Raw genomic sequence first — 22,648 nt, forward strand, 5'->3', positions numbered from 1 at the left:
GTCCACTATTTCATCCTTCTTCTCCGCTAGATTTCTGAAACTTAACATGGACAAAACAGAATTCATCATCTTTCCCCCATCTCACGTGACCCCCCCAACGAACCTATCCATTACAGTAAATGGCTGCCCACTCTCCCCAGTCCCACAAGCTCGCTGCCTCGGGGTTATCCTTGACGCTGATCTCTCCTTCAAACCACATATCCAAGCCCTTTCCACTTCCTGCCGACTTCAACTCAAAAATATTTCACGAATCCGTTCACTCCTCAACCAAGAATCTGCAAAAACCCTAGTCCATGCCCTCATCATCTCTCGCCTTGACTACTGCAACCTCCTGCTCTGTGGCCTCCCCTCAAACACTCTCGCACCCCTCCAATCTATTCTAAACTCTGCTGCCCGACTAATCCACCTGTCCCCCCGCTATTCTCCAGCCTCTCCCCTCTGTCAATCCCTTCACTGGCTCCCCATTGCCCAGAGACTCCAGTACAAAACCCTAACCATGACGTACAAAGCCATCCACAACCTGTCTCCTCCTTACATCTGTGACCTCATCTCCCGGTACTTTCCTACACGCAACCTCCGATCCTCACAAGATCTCCTTCTCTACTCCCCTCTTATCTCCTCTTCCCACAATCGTATACAAGACTTCTCTCACGTATCACCCCTACTCTGGAACCCTCTACCACAACACATCAGACTCTCGCCTACCATCGAAACCTTCAAAAAGAATCTGAAGACCCACCTCTTCCGACAAGCCTACAACCTGCAGTAACCACCAATCAACCAAACCGCTGCATGACCAGCTCTATCCTCACCTACTGTATTCTCACCCATCCCTTGTAGATTGTGAGCCTTCGCGGGCAGGGTCCTCTCTCCTACTGTACCAGTTATGACTTGTATTGGTCAAGATTATTGTACTTGTTTTTATTATGTATACCCCTCCTCACTTGTAAAGCGCCATGGAATAAATGGCGCTATAACAATAAATAATAATAATAATAATGTGATGATGCAACGTTATTGGGTCCGATCAGCTCTGGATGTGGAAACCAGTTGTGCTGTGAAACCCTTTTAAAAGTAGACTGATACTTTCTATTCTATAAAGATCACTGTTCAGTAATATCTCATTATCATCACACACATGCTTACAATGAAAGGTAACAATTCCATATGCAGTATATACAAAAAGATCCACCATTGATGATAGGTAATAATCACAGCTCACCTCCTCTCCCTCCCTTAGTGACCTCTATAATAGTCAAGGAGCCTGTCTACAAAACTCTCCTACAAACGTCAGAGCCTGTATTGTGCTGCCTAAGGCCAATGTAGCTGCTGTAAAGCATCTCTAAATGCTGTTAACAAGCACTCAGGCAAGATGGCTGCCTCTATAATCATGCACAGTAAACAGAATAACAGTCTACAATCCATAATATATATAAAAAAAAACTTTAAAAAAAAGAATGTTTTGTTACTGGCTGGATTTAATTTTTAAAACAAAATTACGTCAAAAATATCCCTGCTAATCAACAAAATAAAGTTAACAAGTTAACTATACCACACAATGAACACATATAAAATGACTCCAGAATTGCTGATTTGTGTTTATCCTGTCTTACAGCAAGTGAAAAAATAGTCATCAGAAAGTCCAACATTCACCAAAATGGCATCATTAAAAACAATAGCTTGTCCCATTAATAAGCTCCAGAATATCTGTCACTGTTCAGATTGATAAAAAAAGTAATAAAAAAATATAATTGTACCAATGAAAACTACAGCATGTCCCACAAAACCTAGCCATTACAGAGCTCAAAAAGTAACTCAAGAAGTTATATGTGCCCAAATGGTAGAAGTTTGATGGACGATGCAATTCTTTCTACAAAAATAGCTTTCCTATGACTACTTCGAAAGGAGAAGAAAACTTTAAGGCTTCTGGAATGCAAATGGGGTTAATGACATTTTAGTCCCCCTTTCCATTATTTTGCAACATATACCACCCATAGGCAGTGTACACTCCCATCATTACTGCATAATTGCATGTTCAGTCCTCAGAATACAGTATCTGGTGTTCTCATGTTAAGAACATCAATCAGTGGAGAAAACTGGATCAAAAACATTATGTACTTAATGTGACTTAGCCACATTTTTTTTAGTTTGCTAATAATGCGGCTCGTTAATGCAACATACACCCCCATCTGATTATATCCTCACTATATTGAACTACTTGAATACTTAGGCACCTGTTTATTATAAGGATTTCATCAATTTGTTTCTCAGTGATAACTTTAGTTTCAGTGTAACATTATGAACACTGCTACATCTCAAACGTTGCATCAATGAGGGGCAGCATCCCGAAACACTGTCTACAAATTGAGATTCTGGATTGGCTTTTATCCTAATTACGTGACAAGGCTCGATAAAGAGTCTATATTCACTTAAGGATTGCTACTTCCAATAGGTGACACAAGAATTCTAGTCCTCTTCTTCTCTGAAGAGGTAATTTACATATTTAATTTCCCAGAGAAGCATTGCAAGGCTAAAAAGCCTCCTCATATTGGCATGCCAGGCTTGGCATGCCACGCTCCACAAGGTGAAACATTACCCCTTGGATCCCAGTGAGAAGCCTCACCTATCCAAACAAGATCTCACACTTTGCACTGATGAGAGGCTGCATCCTGAAATACAGTGTCTTCAAATTGAGATTCTGGTTTGGATTTTATCAAAAGTTATGTGGGAAGACTCGTTAAAGGGTCAACACTGACTGTTAGGATTGCTACTTCCAATAGGTGGTTCTAGAGTTCTAGTCCTCTTCCTCTATGAAGAGACAATTTGTATAGTCACTGTGTCGGTAATACCACTCTGCAAAATGATGTTATTGTTTGAAAGGAACTGTTAGGAGAGCATATTTCCATTTAAAGGGAACCTCTCAGGTCCCCCATGTCCTTCAACCCAGCAGCAATCACTTATTTATGATTAAATTCCCTGCCTAAACAACCCTGTATAAAATTTTTGCATAAAAATCAGGTTTAAAAAAAAGGAATTTACATTGTCCTCCTTTGCTATACTAATGAGGGCTTTTACTAGTCGATGGGGTGTTAGTTTCTTCAGACTAGTCATCCCTCTTCCTATCCTATCATGTCCCTGTAGGCATGATAGCATAATTTGCAAGAGCGACGTCATTGCGGCTCATGCAACTCTCTTGCTTGCGTGCCGCTCATTCCGGCAGCATCACTGCGCCAGGTGTACGCTTTCCGGCCTCAGATTTGCATGCTGCGAATGACTGGAAGCCATCTTCTAAACTTTCGGACTTGCGCAGTGTGCTCCTATGAAGCCAGAAAGTGTACGATGCTGCCGGAATGAGCTTTAATATGAACCTTTACCGGAGTTTCCCTTTAATGTGAGGCTTATCAATCACCCCACCCATATATCTGGAGCTTCAGCTTCTGCCTTGGATATCAACATGTGTCCAGAGAAACCTGCATAGTGCAGGACTATTTAGCTTGCTATATGAAAACTCTCTTTTTTCCCTACTATGTTCATGCAGCCTTCTCTTCCTTCGTTATTGAAGAAGACCTTTAACCAGTTTCGCCTTTTAGACTAGCCACATTATGGAATAGTGGCTGCAAAGCTGAATAATAAAACGTATTTTACGTTTTAATTTCTCAACATCATTAAAGAGATATTAGCTTGTAAAATGTTTATGCTAATTTTTACTAAGCTTAAGGGGGCATTAGCAGAGATTTTCCCATGGGAGTGTTGCCTTTTTCTCCTGCATGTCATTGTCCAATTATAAGCAGGAGGTGTCATGCAGGGGAAAAAAAACATGCCCTCAGAGAATGACAGACCTGGCTTTCTTTGTATAATATGGAAAAACTGATGTGTCTGCTCAGGTCACACAGAAATAACTGCCAGCTATTACTGTGCAGGAGGAGAGCAGAGATGTGTGTCATTACAAACACCTCTTGCAGCTCTCCTCTCACAGCGCTGTTAGTCCTGCTTTACTCCCTATGCTTCCACACTAACTGCCTTAAGATGGAAGCTGCGAGAAATGTTCGTAATGATACACAGCTCTGTTTTACTCACTCTACCTACTTATTATCACAGTAGATGCCACCAGTGAAAACTACATGCCTTATAAAGGGAAAGCTGTGTCTGACATTGTCTGGGGCGTCATCTTATTTTTCAACTGCATGACACCTCCTGTTTGTGATTGGTCACCGGCATGCAAAAAAAAAAAGTAACCACCTCCAAATACAAGTCAGTGGTAACGCACCTTGTTGAAAGGGAAATTAGATTTTAAACTTTACAAGCTAATATCTCTGCAACGAAAGTGAGAAACGAATATGACCATGTTAACATGCACAAACTGATGAAAGATCCTCTTTATCTGTAGATACGTTTGATGAACTGATGAACTTATAACATAAATTATAACAATAATATTTTGTGAAATGATGCAGCACTATAGCAGTAATGTATTAATAAAATATGATGTAGTGTCATCATAGTGAGTATATTACAGGCAATATTCTGTGTTTTTATTTTTGTCTTATTATGTAATCACAGAGTGGTGATGTGTTGTGTTTTTTTGACCACGGTAGGATAAGTAGCTTTGGAGAAAAATAAGAATGACATAGCAAGTGATATTTCTTAAATTATAAAATAAAATTAGCATCTAATATGAGCTACATAACAATTTAATAAGTATTGGTATTAACCAATACTTGTAGTTTGTAACTGGCATAAAATACACTACCTGCCTGTACTTGTATGAACTTCCGCATTGCCTTTAGTTCCTGAAGGATGGCCTGAAGAGTGGGTTGGCAATTACATGTACAACACTTTGATTCTGATACCGAATTTACCATTCGCATTTCACCTGATGAATAAAAAGTAAATAGTTACTCATAAAGTAGTAGTCAAGATACATACATATATAAAATTTGCATCCATTTTTCCATAAAAATACCATTAGTTCCAGGATTTTTCAGCTGATTCTGCACAGTCTTAGAACGGGTCCCGTATTGTCCTGAAAACTCACTACTTTGGATTGGCACATTGTTCCATGGAGCCTGAGTTGAGTGAATGGGATCACATGAAGTGCTCAGATTATCAGTCCAACTCATATCCAGATCATGCACACCTTCCTTGAGTTTCTCGCCTTCCTTGCCAACACGCTGGTAAACCCGTCCAGTGCTGTCATTTAATAGTCTTCTCATGCCAGTGATCTGCTTTTTTATTTCCATACCTTCATCTCCTATGTACACACAAGAAACAATGATAATTGTGGTGTAACAATAATGTATTCTTATACCAGTGGTATTGTTGGAGCAGGAGTGCAGGAGAGATACAAGATATCCACAAGGTGAAACTGAGCAGCACTGCACCGGTACGTCCTGGAGATGGTGCGAGTACAATCACTGCAGGAGCTCTGCTTAATGGATAGCCGAGCTCCGGCTCCAATGGCCAGGGCTGGTAAATCACAAGGTTCAAGATATCCACAAGGTATCCACAAAGTATCAACAAAGTATCCATGACATCTATGCACCGGACAGAAATCACAGCAAGACATAATATTAGACCTGATAATATAATAAGACCATAATATAAGACCTGACCTTACCCCTGACCGTACCCCTGCTGTACTACAGAACGCCACTGACTGTCTGTCTGAAGTCTCCAACATGCCCGCTCTCTATCTGAAACTCAACCTCTCCAAAACTGAACTTCTTCTGCTCCCGCCATCTACTAACCTCCCTAAATCTGACATTTCCCTCTCCATGGGTGGCACCATAATAACACCCCGGCAGCAGGCGCGCTGTCTGGGTGTTATGTTTGACTCCGATCTCTCCTTCACCTCCCATATACAATCTCTTGCCCGCTCGTGCCGCTTACACCTAAGGCTACTTTCACACTAGCGTCGTGCACTGCACGTCGCTATGCGTCGTTTTGTAGAAAAAACGCATCCTGCAAAAGTGCTTGCAGGATGCGTTTTTTCTCCATTGACTTGCATTAGCGACGCAGTGCGACGCATTGCCACACGTCGCAACCGTCGTGCGACGGTTGCGTCGGACAATCGCCCCCAAAAAACGTTGCATGTAACGTTTTTTGGTGCGTCGTGTCCAGCATTTCCGACCGCGCATCCGCGGCCGGAACTCCGCCCCCTCCTCTCCGCACCTCACAATGGGGCAGCGGATGTGTTGAAAAACAGCATCCGCTGCCCCCGTTGTGCGGCGCTTCCACAGTATGCGTCGGTGCGCCGCAACATCGCAGTGCACGACGCTAATGTGAAAGTAGCCTAAAGAACATCTCTAGAATCCGCCTTTTTCTCACCATGGAAACAACAAAAACCCTCACTGTCGCCCTGATCCACTGAAGCCTTGACTACTGTAACGCTCTATTAATTGGCCTCCCCCTCACGCGACTTTCCCCTCTCCAGTCCATCCCTAATGCAGCGGCCAGAGTCGTCCATCTGGCTAATCGTTACTCGGACGCGTCCGCTCTTCGCCAGTCGTTACACTGGCTGCCCATTCATTACAGGATACAATTCAAAGTACTTGTTCTCACCCACAAAGCTCTCCACAGTGCTGCACCCCCTTACATCTCCTCCCTCATTTCTGTCTATCGGCCTAACCGACCACTGCGCTCTGCAAATGACTTTCGACTAACCTCTGCACTAATCCGTACCTTCCACTCCCAACTCCAAGACTTCTCCCGTGCTGTGCCAATCCTCTGGAATGCTCTACCCCAAGATATTAGGACCATCCACAATTTGCATAGTTTTAGGCACTCGCTCAAAACACATTTGTTCAGAGCGGCCTATCATGTTCCCTAATCAAAGTCATTTTATGTTTGTGTGTGTGTAGCCCATTCACTATCACCATCTATCCCCCACCCCCTGAAGATGGCTGGACCATAATTGTAAATACATCATTGTAAATACACACCTGTACTTTGTATCTCCACCACCTCATTGTAGATTGATCGTCTTATTTCGCTTTAATTATTGTATTGTTAACGTTGTTACTTATGACTGTTGTGTTTGAAACTGTTAAACTGTAAAGCGCTGCGGAATATGTTGGCGCTATATAAATAAAGATTATTATTAAGAAGAATCTCTTGGGGTCATTTACACGAGACATTTTTTCATGGTTCCGATTCAAGTTTTTTTTGCTGTAAAATCCTAAATATTTTTAACTTTTCCATCATCAGTGATTAGCTTAAGGAAGCCACAGCCAGCTAAGGCTATGTTCACATTTGCGTTGTGCGCCGCAGCGTCGGTGACGCAACGCACAACGCAAATGTGAACGCATGCACAACGCAGCGTTTTGTGATGCATGCGTCCTTTTTTTGCTTGATTTTGGACGCACAAAAAATGCAACTTGCTGCGTCCTGTGCACCCTGACGCGTGCGCCGCAGCGACGCATGCGTCACAAAACGCAAATGCAACGCATGTCCATGCGCCCCCATGTTAAATATAGGGGTGCATGACGCATGCGGCGACGCAGCGGTGCCCGACGCTGCGTCGCACAACGCTAATGTGAACGTAGTGGCTGGTTTCACACTTGCGTTTTTGTAAGAAACGCAAAAAAACGCATGCGTTTTTTTCCCTATACTTAACATTAAAAACACATGCGTTTTTTCGCATGCGTTTTGACGCGTTTCGGCAACGCATGCGTTTTTCGCGGCAAAAAATGCATTGCTGTCTATGTAAACGCATGCGTTTTTAAGCACATGCGTTTGTTTGCGTTAAAAACGCATGCGTTTTTATAGAAAAACACAAGAAAACAAAAAAAAAAACAAGAAAACCCTAACCCTAGGGATCCAAACCCTAACCCTAAGGTTAGGATCCCTAGTAACCCTAGGGATCCTAACCCTAACCCTAGGGATCCTAACCCTAACCCTTAGGGTTAGGATCCTAACCCTTAGGGTTAGGATCCCTAGGGTTATGGTTAGGGGTAGGGTTTGGATCCCTATGGTTAGGGTTAGGATCCCAAGGGTTATGGTGAGGGTTAGGGGTAGAGTTAGGATCCCTAGTAACCCTAGGAATACTAACCCTAACCCTAGGGATCCTAACCCTAACCCTTAGGGGTAGGATCCTAACCCTTAGGGTTAGGGTTAGGATCCCTAGGGTTAGGATCCCAAGGGTTATGGTGAGGGTTAGGGGTAGGGTTAGGGTTTGGATCCCTATGGTTAGGGGTAGGGTTTGGATCCCTTTATCACCTTGATGGTGGGGGGTGGCTTATCAGTGACCTGGTGACCAGGACATTCTAATAAAAAGCTACCCCTAACCCTAACCCTAGGGATCCTAACCCTAACCCTAGCTAATTCTATTAATAGTGTGTTTTCTAGTTGATTTTGATGATTGGCAGCTGTCACACACTTCTCAGCATGTGTTTCAAAAACGCAAACGCGGGAAAAAACGCATGTAAACGCGTTTTCCCGCGTTGTTTTTTTTGGCGCAAAAACGCATGCGGTTTTAAAAAACGCTGCAGATCAAAACACAAGTGTGAAACCAGCCTTACACAATGTCTTGACATTCAAACGAGTCCACCAGGATGGATTTTGTTTCATTCTACATCTGAATAAATATTTCTAAATTTCTATGTGGAAAAGTCCACAGAACATTGAAAAGTCATTCATTACCATGGAAGTATCTCTCACTTCCTGTAAGAGAAGGAAGTCATGGATATAGGGTCAAGCGCTGTGATCTAACTCTGTTTTGAAGCTATTGTTCTTAAGGTGCATTTACAAAATTATCATGAATTAGTGTTCCCAGAAAGCTTGTTTCACAATAGTCCTGCAATCTATACAGAAAGTCGATCACCTGATGAGTGAGCAAAACCTAACACTTAGTATAAAATAATATCAGCTGGATCAATTGATGGCCTATAAAAAGGTGTCTCATTACCAAGGTGCCACACAAGAAACATCTCATGATGGGTTAAACCTGCGAGCTGTCTCAAGACCTTCACAGCCAATACTGATGGCATTGGTTACAGAAGAATTTCTAAACTACTGAAGGTTCCAGTAAGCACTGTTGGGGCCATAATCCAGAAGTGGAAAGAACCATAAACTAGCCACGACAAGGTGTTCTCTACAAGATTTCAAACATAGGAGTGAAAAGAATTACCAAAAGAGTTGTCCAAGAACTAAGGACCACCAGTGGAGAGAGCTACAGAAATACCTGGAATCAGCAGGCACAATTGTTTCAAAGAAAACTATAAGTATAATGCACTCAACCTATAAGTAATGAACTCAAAATCCGTGGCCTGTATGATACAGCAAAGATATATATCTTGGTACCGTGTTAGCCAGTGGATTGAAAAATATGTAGAATTGAGAGTCCTCAGTGGTTGATACCTTTTAATGGCTAACTGAAAAGATGGTAACAAATTGCAAGCTTTCGAGACTACTCAGGTCTCTTCATCAGGCATAGACTAAAAGAAATTCTGAAGAATCACATATTTATGCACAACACAGCACATGTCAGTGAAGCTGCGCTTCCTCACAGCCTGAACTCAGATGAACTCTTGAGCATGGGAAAATCTGCTGGCATTTTCCCACGCTCAAGAATTCATCTGAGTTCAGGCCGTGAGGGAGCGCAGCTTCAGTGATGTCAACGCTAGTCACTGAAGCTCCGCTCCCAGCATTTCATTCATTCCGCATTAGTTTACAGCCGGGCTGGTCGCATTAGCACCGCTCCCGGTTGTAAACTTTATATACCCCAGATATGGATTACGGCGTGGGACTGACTGAACACCGGACAGGTATGGGTATATTGTTGGTTTGTTATTTTTTCATTTATTACAGATGATCGAGGGCGTCGCATGGATTACCAGTAACAATAAAATGGTCAAACTGTGTTTAGTGTTTTATTTCATTAAAATACTTTTTTCTGGCTGTGTCTTTTTTAACCCATTGGCAACTATAGTATTAGTAATGGATAGGTGTCTTATTGACACCTCTCCATTACTAAGCCGGCTTAATGTCACCTTACAATACAAAGGTGACATTAACCTCCTATTACCCCACATGCCACCACTACAGGGCAGTAGGAAGAGAGAGGCTAAGTGCCAGAATTGGCGCACCTTACAGATGCGCCATTTCTGGGACATATGTGGTAATTTTTAAAATTTTGTCAAATTTCTGATATTTTTATAAAATACAGCAAAACATATCAACCCAAGGTTACCAGTATCAAATATAATTTGTCATGAAAAAACAATCTCAAAACCAATGGGATATGTTAAAGCATTTCAGAGTTATTATTACATAAAGTGACACGTCCGATTTAAAAAAATTAGCCCGGTCACTAAGGGGTTAAATCAACTTCAATAAGTATGTTCTATACGTTTTCCCTGTGTTGTTTCTTAATATTGCACACAATTTATGGACATCTATGGTTTGATTTGTTTGCCTGCGTGGATTGAATGGGTTTTTATCAATATCTGTTGAGAATTTCATGTCAATAGCACCTGTAGAAATATATTTACTTAGAAAATAGGTGATGTGTTCAATACTAATTTTAACCAATCTGCTGTATTTTTATCAAACGGTAGCATAAAGGTTACTATGGCTGTAATCTGCAATTTAAGGCAACTGCAACGGTCTGGTTGTCTACCTTCGGAAAGTCTATACAGTAGGGAACAATTTATCATTAGTCCGTTGATGTAAGATTAACTGAATTTATTAAGAGGCATATGACTTTGTGTCATCTGTACACCAGAAAGTGAAATTTGGGTAAACTTTGATCTGGTGTACATTTCAGCTATTTTATTTTCAGTACTTTATAGTAAATTGGACGCACTGCAGTCTGACCAGCCCCTTTTTCTTGAACCCACCCAAAAAGTGTCTGATGCAAACTGGGAAAAAGTAGCAAATTCTATTGTGGCATATTTTGCAGCTATTTAATGTTAGAACACTGGGATAGAGGGAAAGATAAATCCCCCCATAAGATTTTTAAAAGCCTCTTCTATGCATTTCCAAGAGACTCAAATAGAAGCTCTGATTGAAATACATAGAGAAGGTGAGTTCTGGTCCACAAATATGACGCTGTATGATTCAGCATGTCTAAGTGCTGCTCACGTGATTTAACATGCATTGGGCAAATAATTCAGCAATAAAGCACCTAGTAAGAAAATTAACGTCACTACCATGAACACATGTGGTCAAAATTATTTGTACCCCTCGTTTAATGACAGAAAAACCCACAATGGTCACAGAAATAACTTGAATCTGACAAAAGTAATAATAAATTAAAAATCTATGAAAATGAACAAATGAAAGTCAGACATTGCTTTTCAGCCATGCTTCCACAGAATTAAAAAAAAAACTTCATGAAATAGGTCTGGACAGAAATGATGGTACCCTTAAATTAATATTTTGTTGCACAACCTTTTGAGAGAATCACTGCAATCAAACGATTCCTGTAACTGAGGTACTGCACCACTTGACAGGTATTCTGGCCCACTCCTCAAGAGTAACTGCTCCAGTTGTGTCGTGTTTGAAGGTTGCCTTTTTCAGAGGGCATATTTCAGCTCTTTCCAAAGATGCTCAATAAGATTTAGGTCAGGGCTCATAGAAGGCCACTTCAGAATAGTCCAATGTTTTCCTCTTAGCCATTCTTGGGTGTTTTTAGCTGTGTGTTTTGGGTCATTATCCTGTTGCAAGACCCATGACCTGCGACTGAGACCAAGCTTTCTGACACTGGGCAGCACATTTCTCTCTAGAATCCCTTGGAAGTCTTGAGATTTCATTGTACCCTGCACAGATTCCAGACACCCTGTGCCTGATGCAGCCTAGCAGCCCCCGAACATAACAAAGCCTCCTCCATGTTTCACAGTAGGGACAGTGTTCTTTTCTTGTTATGCTTCATTTTTCCATCTGTGAACATAGAGCTGATGTACCTTGCCAAAAAGTTCCATTTTTGTCTCATCTATCCAAAGGACATTCTCCCAGAAGCTTTGTGGCTTGTCAATATGTAATTTGGCAAATTCCAGTTCACCTTTAATCTATTTAGAACTTTGGGCTCTTTTGTTACCATTCGTATTATCCGTCTCTTTGATTTGTCATCATTTTTCCTCCTGCGGCCTTGTCCAGGGAAGTTGGCTACAGACTCATGGATCCTAAATTTCTGAATAATATGTGCAACTGTGTTCACAGGAACATCAAGCTGCTTGGAGATGGTCTTATAACTTTTACCTTTAACATGTTTGTCTAAAATTTTCTTTCCAATCTCCTGAGACAACTCTTTCCTTCGCTTCCTCTGGTCAATGTTGAGTGTGATACACACCATGTTACCAAACAGCACAGTGAGTATCTGTAGCCCTATATACAGGCCAACTCAATGATTACAAAATTGTAGACACCTGTGATGCTAGTTAGTGAACACACCTTGATTTAACATGTCCTTTTTGACACATTATTTTCAGGAGTACCATCATTTCTGTCCAGTGTACATATGAGTATGAGTACATATGGGGATTCCTTAGCAACCAGGCAACCCCCACTTGTACTAAGCCTGGCTAATAGCTGTAAATCAATCAGCTGCCGCGATGAAAACTAAATCTCGAACACTAACAAATACTCTGAGATCACCCGAAAACCCGAGCAACGAGTATACTCGCTCATCACTAATAAATATCCAAAAGGCCTTTCACAGAATAAGGCTATCTGCACAAAATCCGCTTCTCCTGGCAGGATCCGCAGCTGCGGATTTGCCGCGGTTTTTATGCCGATTTTGTGCGGTTTTTATGCGGAAATGATGCGGATTTTGAGAGGATTTTCTGCGGTTTTTGCCACTGCGGATTTTTATCATGGAGGGGTGCAAAAACGCTGCAGATCCGCACAAAAGAAGTGACATGCACTTCTTTGAATTCCGATGCAATTCCGCACTGATTTTTCCGCACCATCTAAACATCCTTTTTTTTAATCCCATTGAATAACATTGTACTGTACATCACAGTGCGGATCTGCGTTTCTGTGTGGAAAAATCCGCTACGGATCCGCACCAAATCCGCATCGTGTGCACATAGCCTAAAGATTCCCCACCCCTGGCCTAGCTCCTTTGTCTTATCTGTTAACTTCTTGGAATTCTGACCCAGTTCTGTGACCTGACTATGCCTCTGCCTCACTCCTCTGTTTATGACATACTCTCCTGGCTTTTGACCTCGGACTTCTTGACTTCCTCACCTCACGGCTAGTCCGTGAGTAGTGACAAATGTCATAGTCAGCCCTGGAAGGAGCACCTTGCAAAGTCTGTCTTCTGACATCAAAAATCCAACAGCCACATAGCCCCACGCACAGTTGGATCCATTTGGTTATTCTACTGGATTAATATTGCCATTGTTTTATTCCTAGATATATACGACACGTGCAGTAAGGAGATGGCTCACATATCCTCCATTGCACAATATGAAGAGCTGCTATATTATGGGCCCATAGCTAAAAATGGCATGTCTTCTACACTTCATTTGCCCTCAGTTGACATGCTCTTTCATCCCATGCACATAATAATTTGCTGCGTTATCAAATTACCTGTAGATGTTAATTGCAGCCACATAAAAAATTGTGTTAATAGTTAGCAGGTGGGAATGACCTTCATATTCTTAGCTAACAGCGAAAGGTTTCATTTACCAAATTCCTGGAAGCCAGACCAATTAGGTTTTGTCGCTTTCACTTCCTGGAATCTGAATTCTGACTGAATGTGAACCATAGAAAATCACTACCAAGGTTGTAATATCTAATTTCACAAATATATAAGTAGCTACAGAGATGACTATTTTACTGTGAAAATATGAGATTGATACATTGTAATAATCTTAGCAACAATATCAAAGGAATAGGGGTTAATTTGGTGATCATGGAGGTCTGATGGCTGAGGTCATCACCAATAAAGGCTCTCTAGTGCACATCTGAATAGAGTGAGGGTATGTGCACACGTTGCAGATTTGCCTGCGGATTTTTCTGCACTAAATCCGCAGCTCTTGGCAGAAAACGCATGTGCGTTTTTGATGCGTTTTTTTGCACGTTTTTGGAGGCTTTTTTATGCGTTTTTGAAAGCTAAATAAAGATGTATTATTGAGCAAAAAAAAAAATTGTGATGTCATTTCTTGTCCAACCTCCTCTTTTACATTTGTCCAACCCACACTCCATTACACACACACAGACAGATAGAAAGATAGATAGATAATAGTAGATATAAATATAGATAGATCTATAGATATATGAATAAATAGATCTATGTATCTATCTATAGATATATGTATGGATAGATATATCTATGGATAGATGTAAGAAGAAAATTAGAGCAGCACAAAGAAAGAGTCCGGGTGCAGACCCCCCAGGCAAATACCAAACCTCAATTGTAAAAATCCCCAAAAATTGGAGGCAGCACACTCTTTGTAATGAAAAGGAGCTATTTAATCAGCCCAGAAGGCAACATTTTGGTCCCAACGGGAACCTTTCTCAAGCCTTTACTGGCTATTAAAATAGGGGGACCCCCCAAAAAAAGACGTGGGGTCCCCCTATATTTTATAGCCAAAAAGGCTAATACTATTTTTTTAATTATAAAAAATAAAGAATGTACTAAAAATAACAAAAATGGACATTGAAGTGACTGATGTTTCTAGGCCAGTACCAGGCAGTTGTTGCCAATGCTCATGACAAGAACATAGTTTTGCCTGCATACAAATCACCAGTCAGACCACACATGGAAATTGGTACAAAGCTGGGAAGTTCAGCTAGTTCATGTTAAGCCTGAGCCTACCTCCCACTGATGCATGTGTCCTACAGCCAAGCCATTTGAGAACCAAATAGCAGAAACCCATGACTTACCTCTTAAGGGTCTATTCCCACAGTGCTTCATTTACATGGACTTTTCTGAATGAATAACCTAATGCAGAAACTACATAAAAAAGAAAATATGGCACCTCTTCTTAGGTAAAGAAAAACACTTTCTAAAAACTGACAAGATATTCTTTTTCACGCAGAATAAAAACAAGCATTCCCATTGAAATCAGTAGGAAGCTTTTTTGAAGTGTTATTTTTTTAGCCTGGATTTTAGAGCAGAATCCATTCCAAAATCTAAGCCAAAAACTCGTGAACATATCCTAAGGCTACATTCACACGTTCAGTATTTTACATCAGAACTTGTAAGCCAAAACCAGGAGAGGAACAGAGGAAAAGTATTAGACCTCTGGTTTTGTCTTACAAATACTAAGGTAAAAAAAACTCACCAAATACTCAACATGTGTACATGGCATAACAGTGTTTGCCAACCCAAGAAACCATCATTAAAAAGCCACAACTGCCTGCTTAACAGCGTGCCCAGATATGACCATATATCAGTAAAATAGAGATTTAGGGCATCCAAGTAAAAGATTTTGAAGAATTGTTACACACAAAAATTCTTCAAAATCTGGCTAAAATTATTTTTGAGCACTAAAAACAAAGGTATGATTTTAATTCTGAACACCAGATAAACTAGTGATGTTGGTGCTGACACAGTGGTGGCATTCTCAGAATGAAGGGGGCACAATGCGAGTTTATTGCCGTGTCCCCTTCACTACTTTTCCGGTAATGTTCAGGGCCAAGGGAATGGGTCAAGTTGCAGTTTTTCTCAGAATTGGTTGGGACACCAGCCACTCCAAGGCATCACTTTATAAGCTGGGAATATCTCTTTGACATGTGAAATAATAGTCATCAAATTAGTCATTTGTACAATAGAAATCATAGAAACAAAAATCATGGTACACATGAATACAGCAATGTGAATGAAGCTGCCAAAACGAAATCATGAGCAAACATGACAAGTCACAGAAATAGAAAACTATCATTGTCCAGTCAAGTCTGGGCTAAAAACACCTTCAATGACTAATCGCTAAATGTATCGCTGACAATGTTATATGATGGAAAATACCGTGAAATGGCTCTGCATGCTCAGACTCATCAACAATGGAGGATTACTGCAGTTTTTTAATGCCAATGCCGTTTAGCCTTGTTCAAATACTTTTTATTGTTTTAACAATTTAATAAACTGATAAACAATAATATACACTATGGAAACCACTTAGTGAAGGATGGGGAATGCCGTTAGCCTTGTTAGGTCTCAATCAGTGAGGCCCTAGAATCCCGACCTGGTGATGTAAACTTATAGGAAAGCAGCCAAATATGTCTTCTATGGTTCTACATGAATGCTCTCCCTGATCACAGATCCATTTCCTTTTGTATAATTCATCATCATCAATGCACAAAAAGGCAGCTGTATGCCACTGGACTCATGGATCGTAAGCTTACGTGTATATAGTAATGTATGATTTTGTTTGTACAAGTCCCCTAGGAATTGTAATATGCTGCGGAATATGTTGGCGCTATAGAAATAAAAATGATTATTACTATTACCAGGTGGTGACAGGACTGGAGCAAGAGCAGTAGGATTGGAGTGCACACAAGCTGCAGCGGGAGGAGGATTGACTAGCGAGATCCCTACGTAAGTGTAGTAAAGCGAGTTCACTGTACACTCCAATCTGCAAAGTGGACAAAGCTCTTTATAGAAGCACTGCAGACAGACATAATAAGGACTCATCACGACTACAATGATATGGAGACTTAGTGCTACGTTTCAACCATTCTTGATCCTGTATGTGTTACTGCGGTACTTTGCTCTGCCCTCAACAGGGCAGATAAGTACGCCTGCGCAGGAGAGCAGGAGGACGGCATCGCAAGAAGGGAGGCGCCGGACCAAGACCAGCAATGCCCATCGGACCGGACCGCCCCGCAGGTGAGTATAATAAAAGTTATTTTTCTTCTCTTAGGGTATGTGCACGTAGATGGATCCTCTGCGGATTTTTCGCACCTGTTTTGAGAAATCCACAGGTAAAAAGCACTGCGTTTTACCTGCGGATTTACCGCGGATTTTGTGCAGATTCCACCTGCGGTTTTACACCTGCGGATTCCTATTATGGAGCAGGTGTAAACCGCTGCGGAATCCGCACAAAGAATTGACATGCTGCGGAATAAACAACGTTACGTTTCCGCGTGTTTTTTTCCGCAGCATGTGCACAGCGGATTTTGGTTTCCATAGGTTTACATGGTACTGTATTTTGGAAAACTGCTGCAAATCAGCAGCGGCCAATCCGCTGCGGATCCGCAGCAAAATCCGCAGCGTGTGCACATACCCTTACAGGTCGGATCGGGGGCTTATATACAGCATCATAGAATGCAGTATATAAGCCCTGAAAGGGGGTGGCTGTAACTTGTATCGGCTAAATCTGGTGACAGGTTCCCTTTAATTATGGCTCTGTTACACACACTGTTGTGTAAAATACCTAAAACTGTGCTATTTTACTAAATTTTGCGCAGTTTTAAGATACTCTTGACAAATAGCTATGTATTTATGAATAATGATGTAACTGATGTTATGCGACCTATGTAGTGGTGTGACTTTGCATAAAAAAGTGTGACTTAATAAAATGAAGCATTTAAAGAGAATCTGTCAGAGGGATTTTGCCATCTAATCTGAGAGTAGCATGATGTAGGGACTGAGACTCTGATTCCAGTAATGTGTCATTTACTGGACTGCTTAGTGTAATTTTTTTTAAACTCATTGATTTCATCAGCAGGAATTTATCACTAGAAGACTGCTGCCATGTAATGTAATAAGGCCCCCAAAACATATTGTCAACTTTCTGCCTATGCCTAGTGTATGCAGATGGCTACCAATCAGTGGTGTGGGTGGGATTTGTCAGAGCTCAGCATCTAGGCCATGTTCACACGTTCAGTATTTTACATCAGTATTTGTAAATACCTAAAAGTGAATCCATTCTAAAAATTGCACCCCTCAAAGTCCTCAAAACCACACTCAAAAGGTTTATTAATAGTGATGAATGAGTATACTCGTTGCTCGGGTGTCCTCCGAGTATTTTGGCGTGCTCGGAGTTTAGTTTTCGTCGCAACTGCATGATTTGCGACTACTAGACAGGCTGAACACATATGGGAATTCCCTAACAAACATGCAACCCCTACATGTATTTAGGCTGTCTAGCAGCCACAAATCATGCAGCTGTGGCTAAAACTAAATCTCCGAGCACACCAAAATACTCGGAGAACACCCGAGCAACGAGTATAAGTGCTCATCACTATTTATTAACCCTTCAGGTGCTTCACAGGAACGAAAGCAATGTGGAAGGAAAAAAAAATAACATTTTACTTTTTTCACAAAAATGTTTACTTTAGTCCCAATTGTTTTCATTTCACAAGTGTAATAGGAGTAAATGGACCCCAAAATTTGTTGTGACATTTTTCCTGAGTGAGCCCCACATATGGGGCAAAACTACTCTTTGAGCACATGTCAGGGCTCTGAAGGGAAGAAGCACCGTTTGACTTTTTGAACACAAAAATAACTGAAATCGAGAGTTGACGCCATGTCGTATTTGAAGAGCCCCTTATGTGTTTACACACAGGAAACCCCCCACAAGAAACCCCATTTTGGAAACTACACCCCTCAAGGATTTTTTCCAGGGGTATACTGAGCATTTTGAACCCACAGGTATTACACACAATTTGATAACAATAGGTCGTCATATTGAAAATTTTTTTTTTATTATTATTATTAAAATGTTGTTTTAGCCCCAATTTTGTAATTTTCACAATGGATAATAGGTGAAAATAGACCCCATAATTTGTTACAAAATTTCTCCTGAATGAGATGATGCCCCATATGTGGTAAAAAACCCCTTCTGTTTGGACACATGGCAGGGCTAGGAAAGGAAAGAGCTCTATTTGTCTGGAATTGATTGTGAATGCCATGTCACATTTGGAGAGCCCCTAACAAGCAAAAACAGCAGAAAACCCCCACAAGTGACCCCATTTTGGAAACTAGATCCCTCAAGGAATTCACCTTGATGTGTACTGAAAATTTTTAACCTATAGGCGATTCATGAAGCTTTATAACATTTAAATTTGAGAACAAAAAATATTTTTTTTTTCCCACCAAAATATTGTTTTACCACAAAATTTATAATTTACAGTAATGGGAGAAATTGGACCCCACAATTTGTTATGCAATTTCTCCCAAATGTGACAGTACCTCATATGTGGTTGTACACTACTGTTTGGGCACACGGCAGAGATCGGATGGGAAGGAGGACTAATAGACTTTTAGAACGCAGATTTCATTTGAATAGATTGTGGCCTCCATTAGCTGAGCCCCTGGGGTGCCAGAACAACAGCCCCTCCCCAGGTGACCCCCATATTGGAAACTTCACTACCTAAGGAATTAATCTAGGTATGTAGTGAATATTTTGAACCCATAGGTGACTCACAGAATTTTATAATATTGAGAAGTGGAAATATGACATTATAGTGGTAAAAATGTAATTTTTGCATTTTCTGCAAATTTGTCAAGTGCACAAGGGTTAATAGGTGAAACTGAATCCCATAATTTATTGCTCAATTTCTCCCAATCGTGGTGTTGTCAGAAATTAGTTAGGCCACATGTCAGGGCGGAGAAGGAAGAAGCGCTATTTGGCTTTTGGAGCCGAGTTTACGGGCTGAGACAGAACAGCAGAAAAAAAACGCAAAAGTGACCCCACTGTAGAAATTACACCTACGGCTGCAGTGACTATTTTGTAACATCCACGCCAGGCTTTTTTTCTGGAGAGTTGCATATATGCCAGTTTAGAGCCCATACATTGTGCCCCCATAAAGTGTAGAGCCCCCATACATTATGTCCAGCTTGTGCTTCTGCTGACACGCACCCCGAAAATTGTTACGTGCTCTCTCCATACTACAATAAACACGTGGCCGCTTACTGCAGTTTAGGCACGGTGGGGCTCAGAAGGAGGGGGGCATTTGGATTTTGGAGCTTAGAATTCACTGGATTTTATTTGAGGGGGTAGGATGTTGCTTTTTTAGAATCTTTGTTCTACCAGTAACGTGGAAACCCTCTATAGTTTTAGTGAGAGATGATGGACTTGAGTGAGGGCTGGTTTTGTGTGGGATAAATTAGGGGTTTTATTGGTAACATTTTGGGATACATAATTTTCGACTGCTTCCAGCATAAGGCGGGATCACATTCTTGTATTCTACACTGAGCAGCTACGTTGGGGGTTCCGTGTAAATTCCACAAAAATGAAATTCAGACTAAACCTCCAACGGAACCACTGTGGATTCTGTTTGGCGTCTGTTCCAGTGGCATCTATATTTTTAGGCATGCACAGATATGTGGTTGCCCACACTTGTGCGTTAAGACACCTAAAATGATGACACCACTGGAACATAGCCCAGTCCAAACTGACTCCATCTGCCTTATAAGTGAGTGGTCCCGTCGGGGGTTTGTCTGAATCGTGGTTTGGGGGAATTTACTTGGAAACCCTGACGTAAGTGCTCAGCAGAGAGCACAGAATAAATGTAAGCTGAGCCTTATTCCGATTTTTGGGAGGTAGAATGTAAAAATAAACAGCAGTATAAGAATAGTTCTTATTTTTATTTTTGCGCAGTTCACTACGCATTATAAGTTATAAGACAGATTTATTCTTCAGGTTGGTGAGATTACAGCGATACCAGATTTATATCAGTTTTTTTAGGTTTTGCTGCTATCTCTGGATATCTGGATCTCACACGCCACCGTACCTTGGTGTCATCACATGACCTCAGGGTATTAGGGTAACCATTGGCACCCACGATTCTGATTGCGGGGGTCCGCTGGTCTTGTAACCCCCATGTAATCAATTAAATACCGCTGTCTCGACTGACAGCGGTATTTAAGGGGTTAATCGTCTCCAAAACTGTCCGGGGCCGAAACCGCAGGGTGTCAGCTGTCATCCGTGAGAAATTCAGCTGCAGAGCGGCATATTACTCTTGTTTCTCAGCGATGTTAAAAAGCAGTTCTGAAGAATAAGTCTCCTTAACAGCGAATGTTAATAGGCTTATCAGCAGTCAAAAGAACACCAAATACGCCAAAATATTGACACAGAAGATAAATTTGTCTATGTATCTCCCGATATAGAAACATACTAACCTTTCTATAATATCTTTAGAAATAAGCTTGGAATCACTGATAATGTTGGCCATAAGTGTGAGAAAAAGATTAATGAGCTTGCAAGTGCATAGTCATGTGTAAACAGGACCTGTGCTGCCGAAAACAATGCATCCTAAGCGCACTAATAGATCTCTTACAATCTTCAGTGCGCATTTGAAGTGCGGTCTGCTGGTCTATACAGGCTATTAAACGACAACTGTCCAGCAAACATGTTGCCAATTGGTGGTCGTTTATTGCTGTGCATTGGCTAGTGTAAATGCACCTTATTAAAGCATTTACACTAGCTGTAATATCCTAATATCTTTTGCGTCTGTTACATTTAGAAAAGGAAAGCAGAGGGAATCCCATTGATTTATATTGATGGGGGACCCCTTTCATTTATATGGAGTCTGTCTCGTTTTCGCTTATTGTTTATGTTTATAATGAAAAAAAAAAGCCCTGCAAGGAGAACGTGTTCTATCTTTAAAAAAAAACCAACAACAACAAATCGGAAATTCGGTAATCAGATGGACAAGCTTCCGCTTGACATAGTTATTAGTGATGAGCGAGTGTACTCGTTGCTTGGGTTTTTCCCGAGCACGCTCGGGTGATCTCCGAGTATTTGTTAGTGTTCGGAGATTAAGTTTTCATCACAGCAGCCGAATGATTTACAGCTATTAGCCTGCTTGATTACATGTGAGGATTCCCTAGCAACCAGGCAACCCCCACATGTACTCAGCCTGGCTAATAGCTGTAAATCATTCAGTTGAGGCGATGAAAACTTAATCTCCGAGCACTAACAAATACTTGGAGATCACCCGAGGAACGAGTACACTCGCTCATCACTAATAGTTATACACAGGAAGGTATTTCTTTTCCATTTGTCTGTTCTAAACGGAACAGCCCAAGTGAGGCCAAAATAGAGTCTAAGAGGAGCACAGTTTCATGGGATTCACACTGGTGTATAGATTATATATACAGTATAACATACACCTGTCTGCAGAAGTGCAGAGTAAGGCCTCTTTCACGCTTCCGTCTTCCAAATCTGCACAGGATCCGTCAAGACGTTGAAATGACGGATCCTGTGCAGATTGTGGAAAACGTGTGCACTGGGCCCGTCTTTCTGACGGACCCGTCGAGGCTATGTGCACCTGTTGTGTATGTGTCTTCGCAGCGTTTTTCCGCTGCGAAAACGCATACACAACACAAACCAGGTTAAAAAAAAAAAAAAAAAAAAAATCGCAGTATTCTCACCTACCGGTGTTCCCGCGCAGCGATGCTCCTGGCAGCTAGCGTTCCTAGTAATACATTGCGAAATCTCGCGAGAAGTCGCGGACTCACGAGACCGCGACTTTTTGCGAGATTTCGCAATGTATTACTAGGAATGCTGGCTGCCGGGAGCATCGGTGACGCTGCGCGGGACTTCGGTAGGTGAGAATATTGCGATTTTTTTATTTTTTCACATTCTATCTTGTTACTATTGATGCTGCATAGGCAGCATCAATAGTAAAAAGGGAAAGAGAGCGAGCGAGAGTGAATTTCCCTGACGGGAAATTCTTCCACGCATGCTCAGTTTGAAAAGGCGGGACCCGTCGCTGGATTCCTGCTTTTCACAGTCAGGGACGCATCCTG

The 22,648-nt window shown here is 41.4% G+C and overlaps 1 protein-coding gene across 3 annotated transcripts in view; it reads right to left on the bottom strand.

Moving 5' to 3' along the window:
* The window catches only part of BEND7 (BEN domain containing 7), a 148,262-nt gene that overhangs the window by 66,709 nt on the left and 58,905 nt on the right, over positions 1-22,648 (bottom strand). For all 3 annotated transcript variants that reach the window (XM_077264614.1, XM_077264615.1, XM_077264613.1), the window contains exons 3-4: positions 4,964-5,251; positions 4,751-4,873 (exon numbers count right to left, since the gene is read on the bottom strand). In XM_077264614.1, the coding sequence (XP_077120729.1) occupies positions 4,751-4,873; positions 4,964-5,240 (400 nt within the window). In that variant the 5' untranslated portion in view covers positions 5,241-5,251. The remainder of the gene's footprint in view (positions 1-4,750; positions 4,874-4,963; positions 5,252-22,648) is intronic.

Source organism: Ranitomeya variabilis, chromosome 5, assembly GCF_051348905.1.
Source record: "Ranitomeya variabilis isolate aRanVar5 chromosome 5, aRanVar5.hap1, whole genome shotgun sequence".
In the NCBI taxonomy this organism is placed as follows: Eukaryota; Metazoa; Chordata; class Amphibia; order Anura; family Dendrobatidae; genus Ranitomeya; species Ranitomeya variabilis.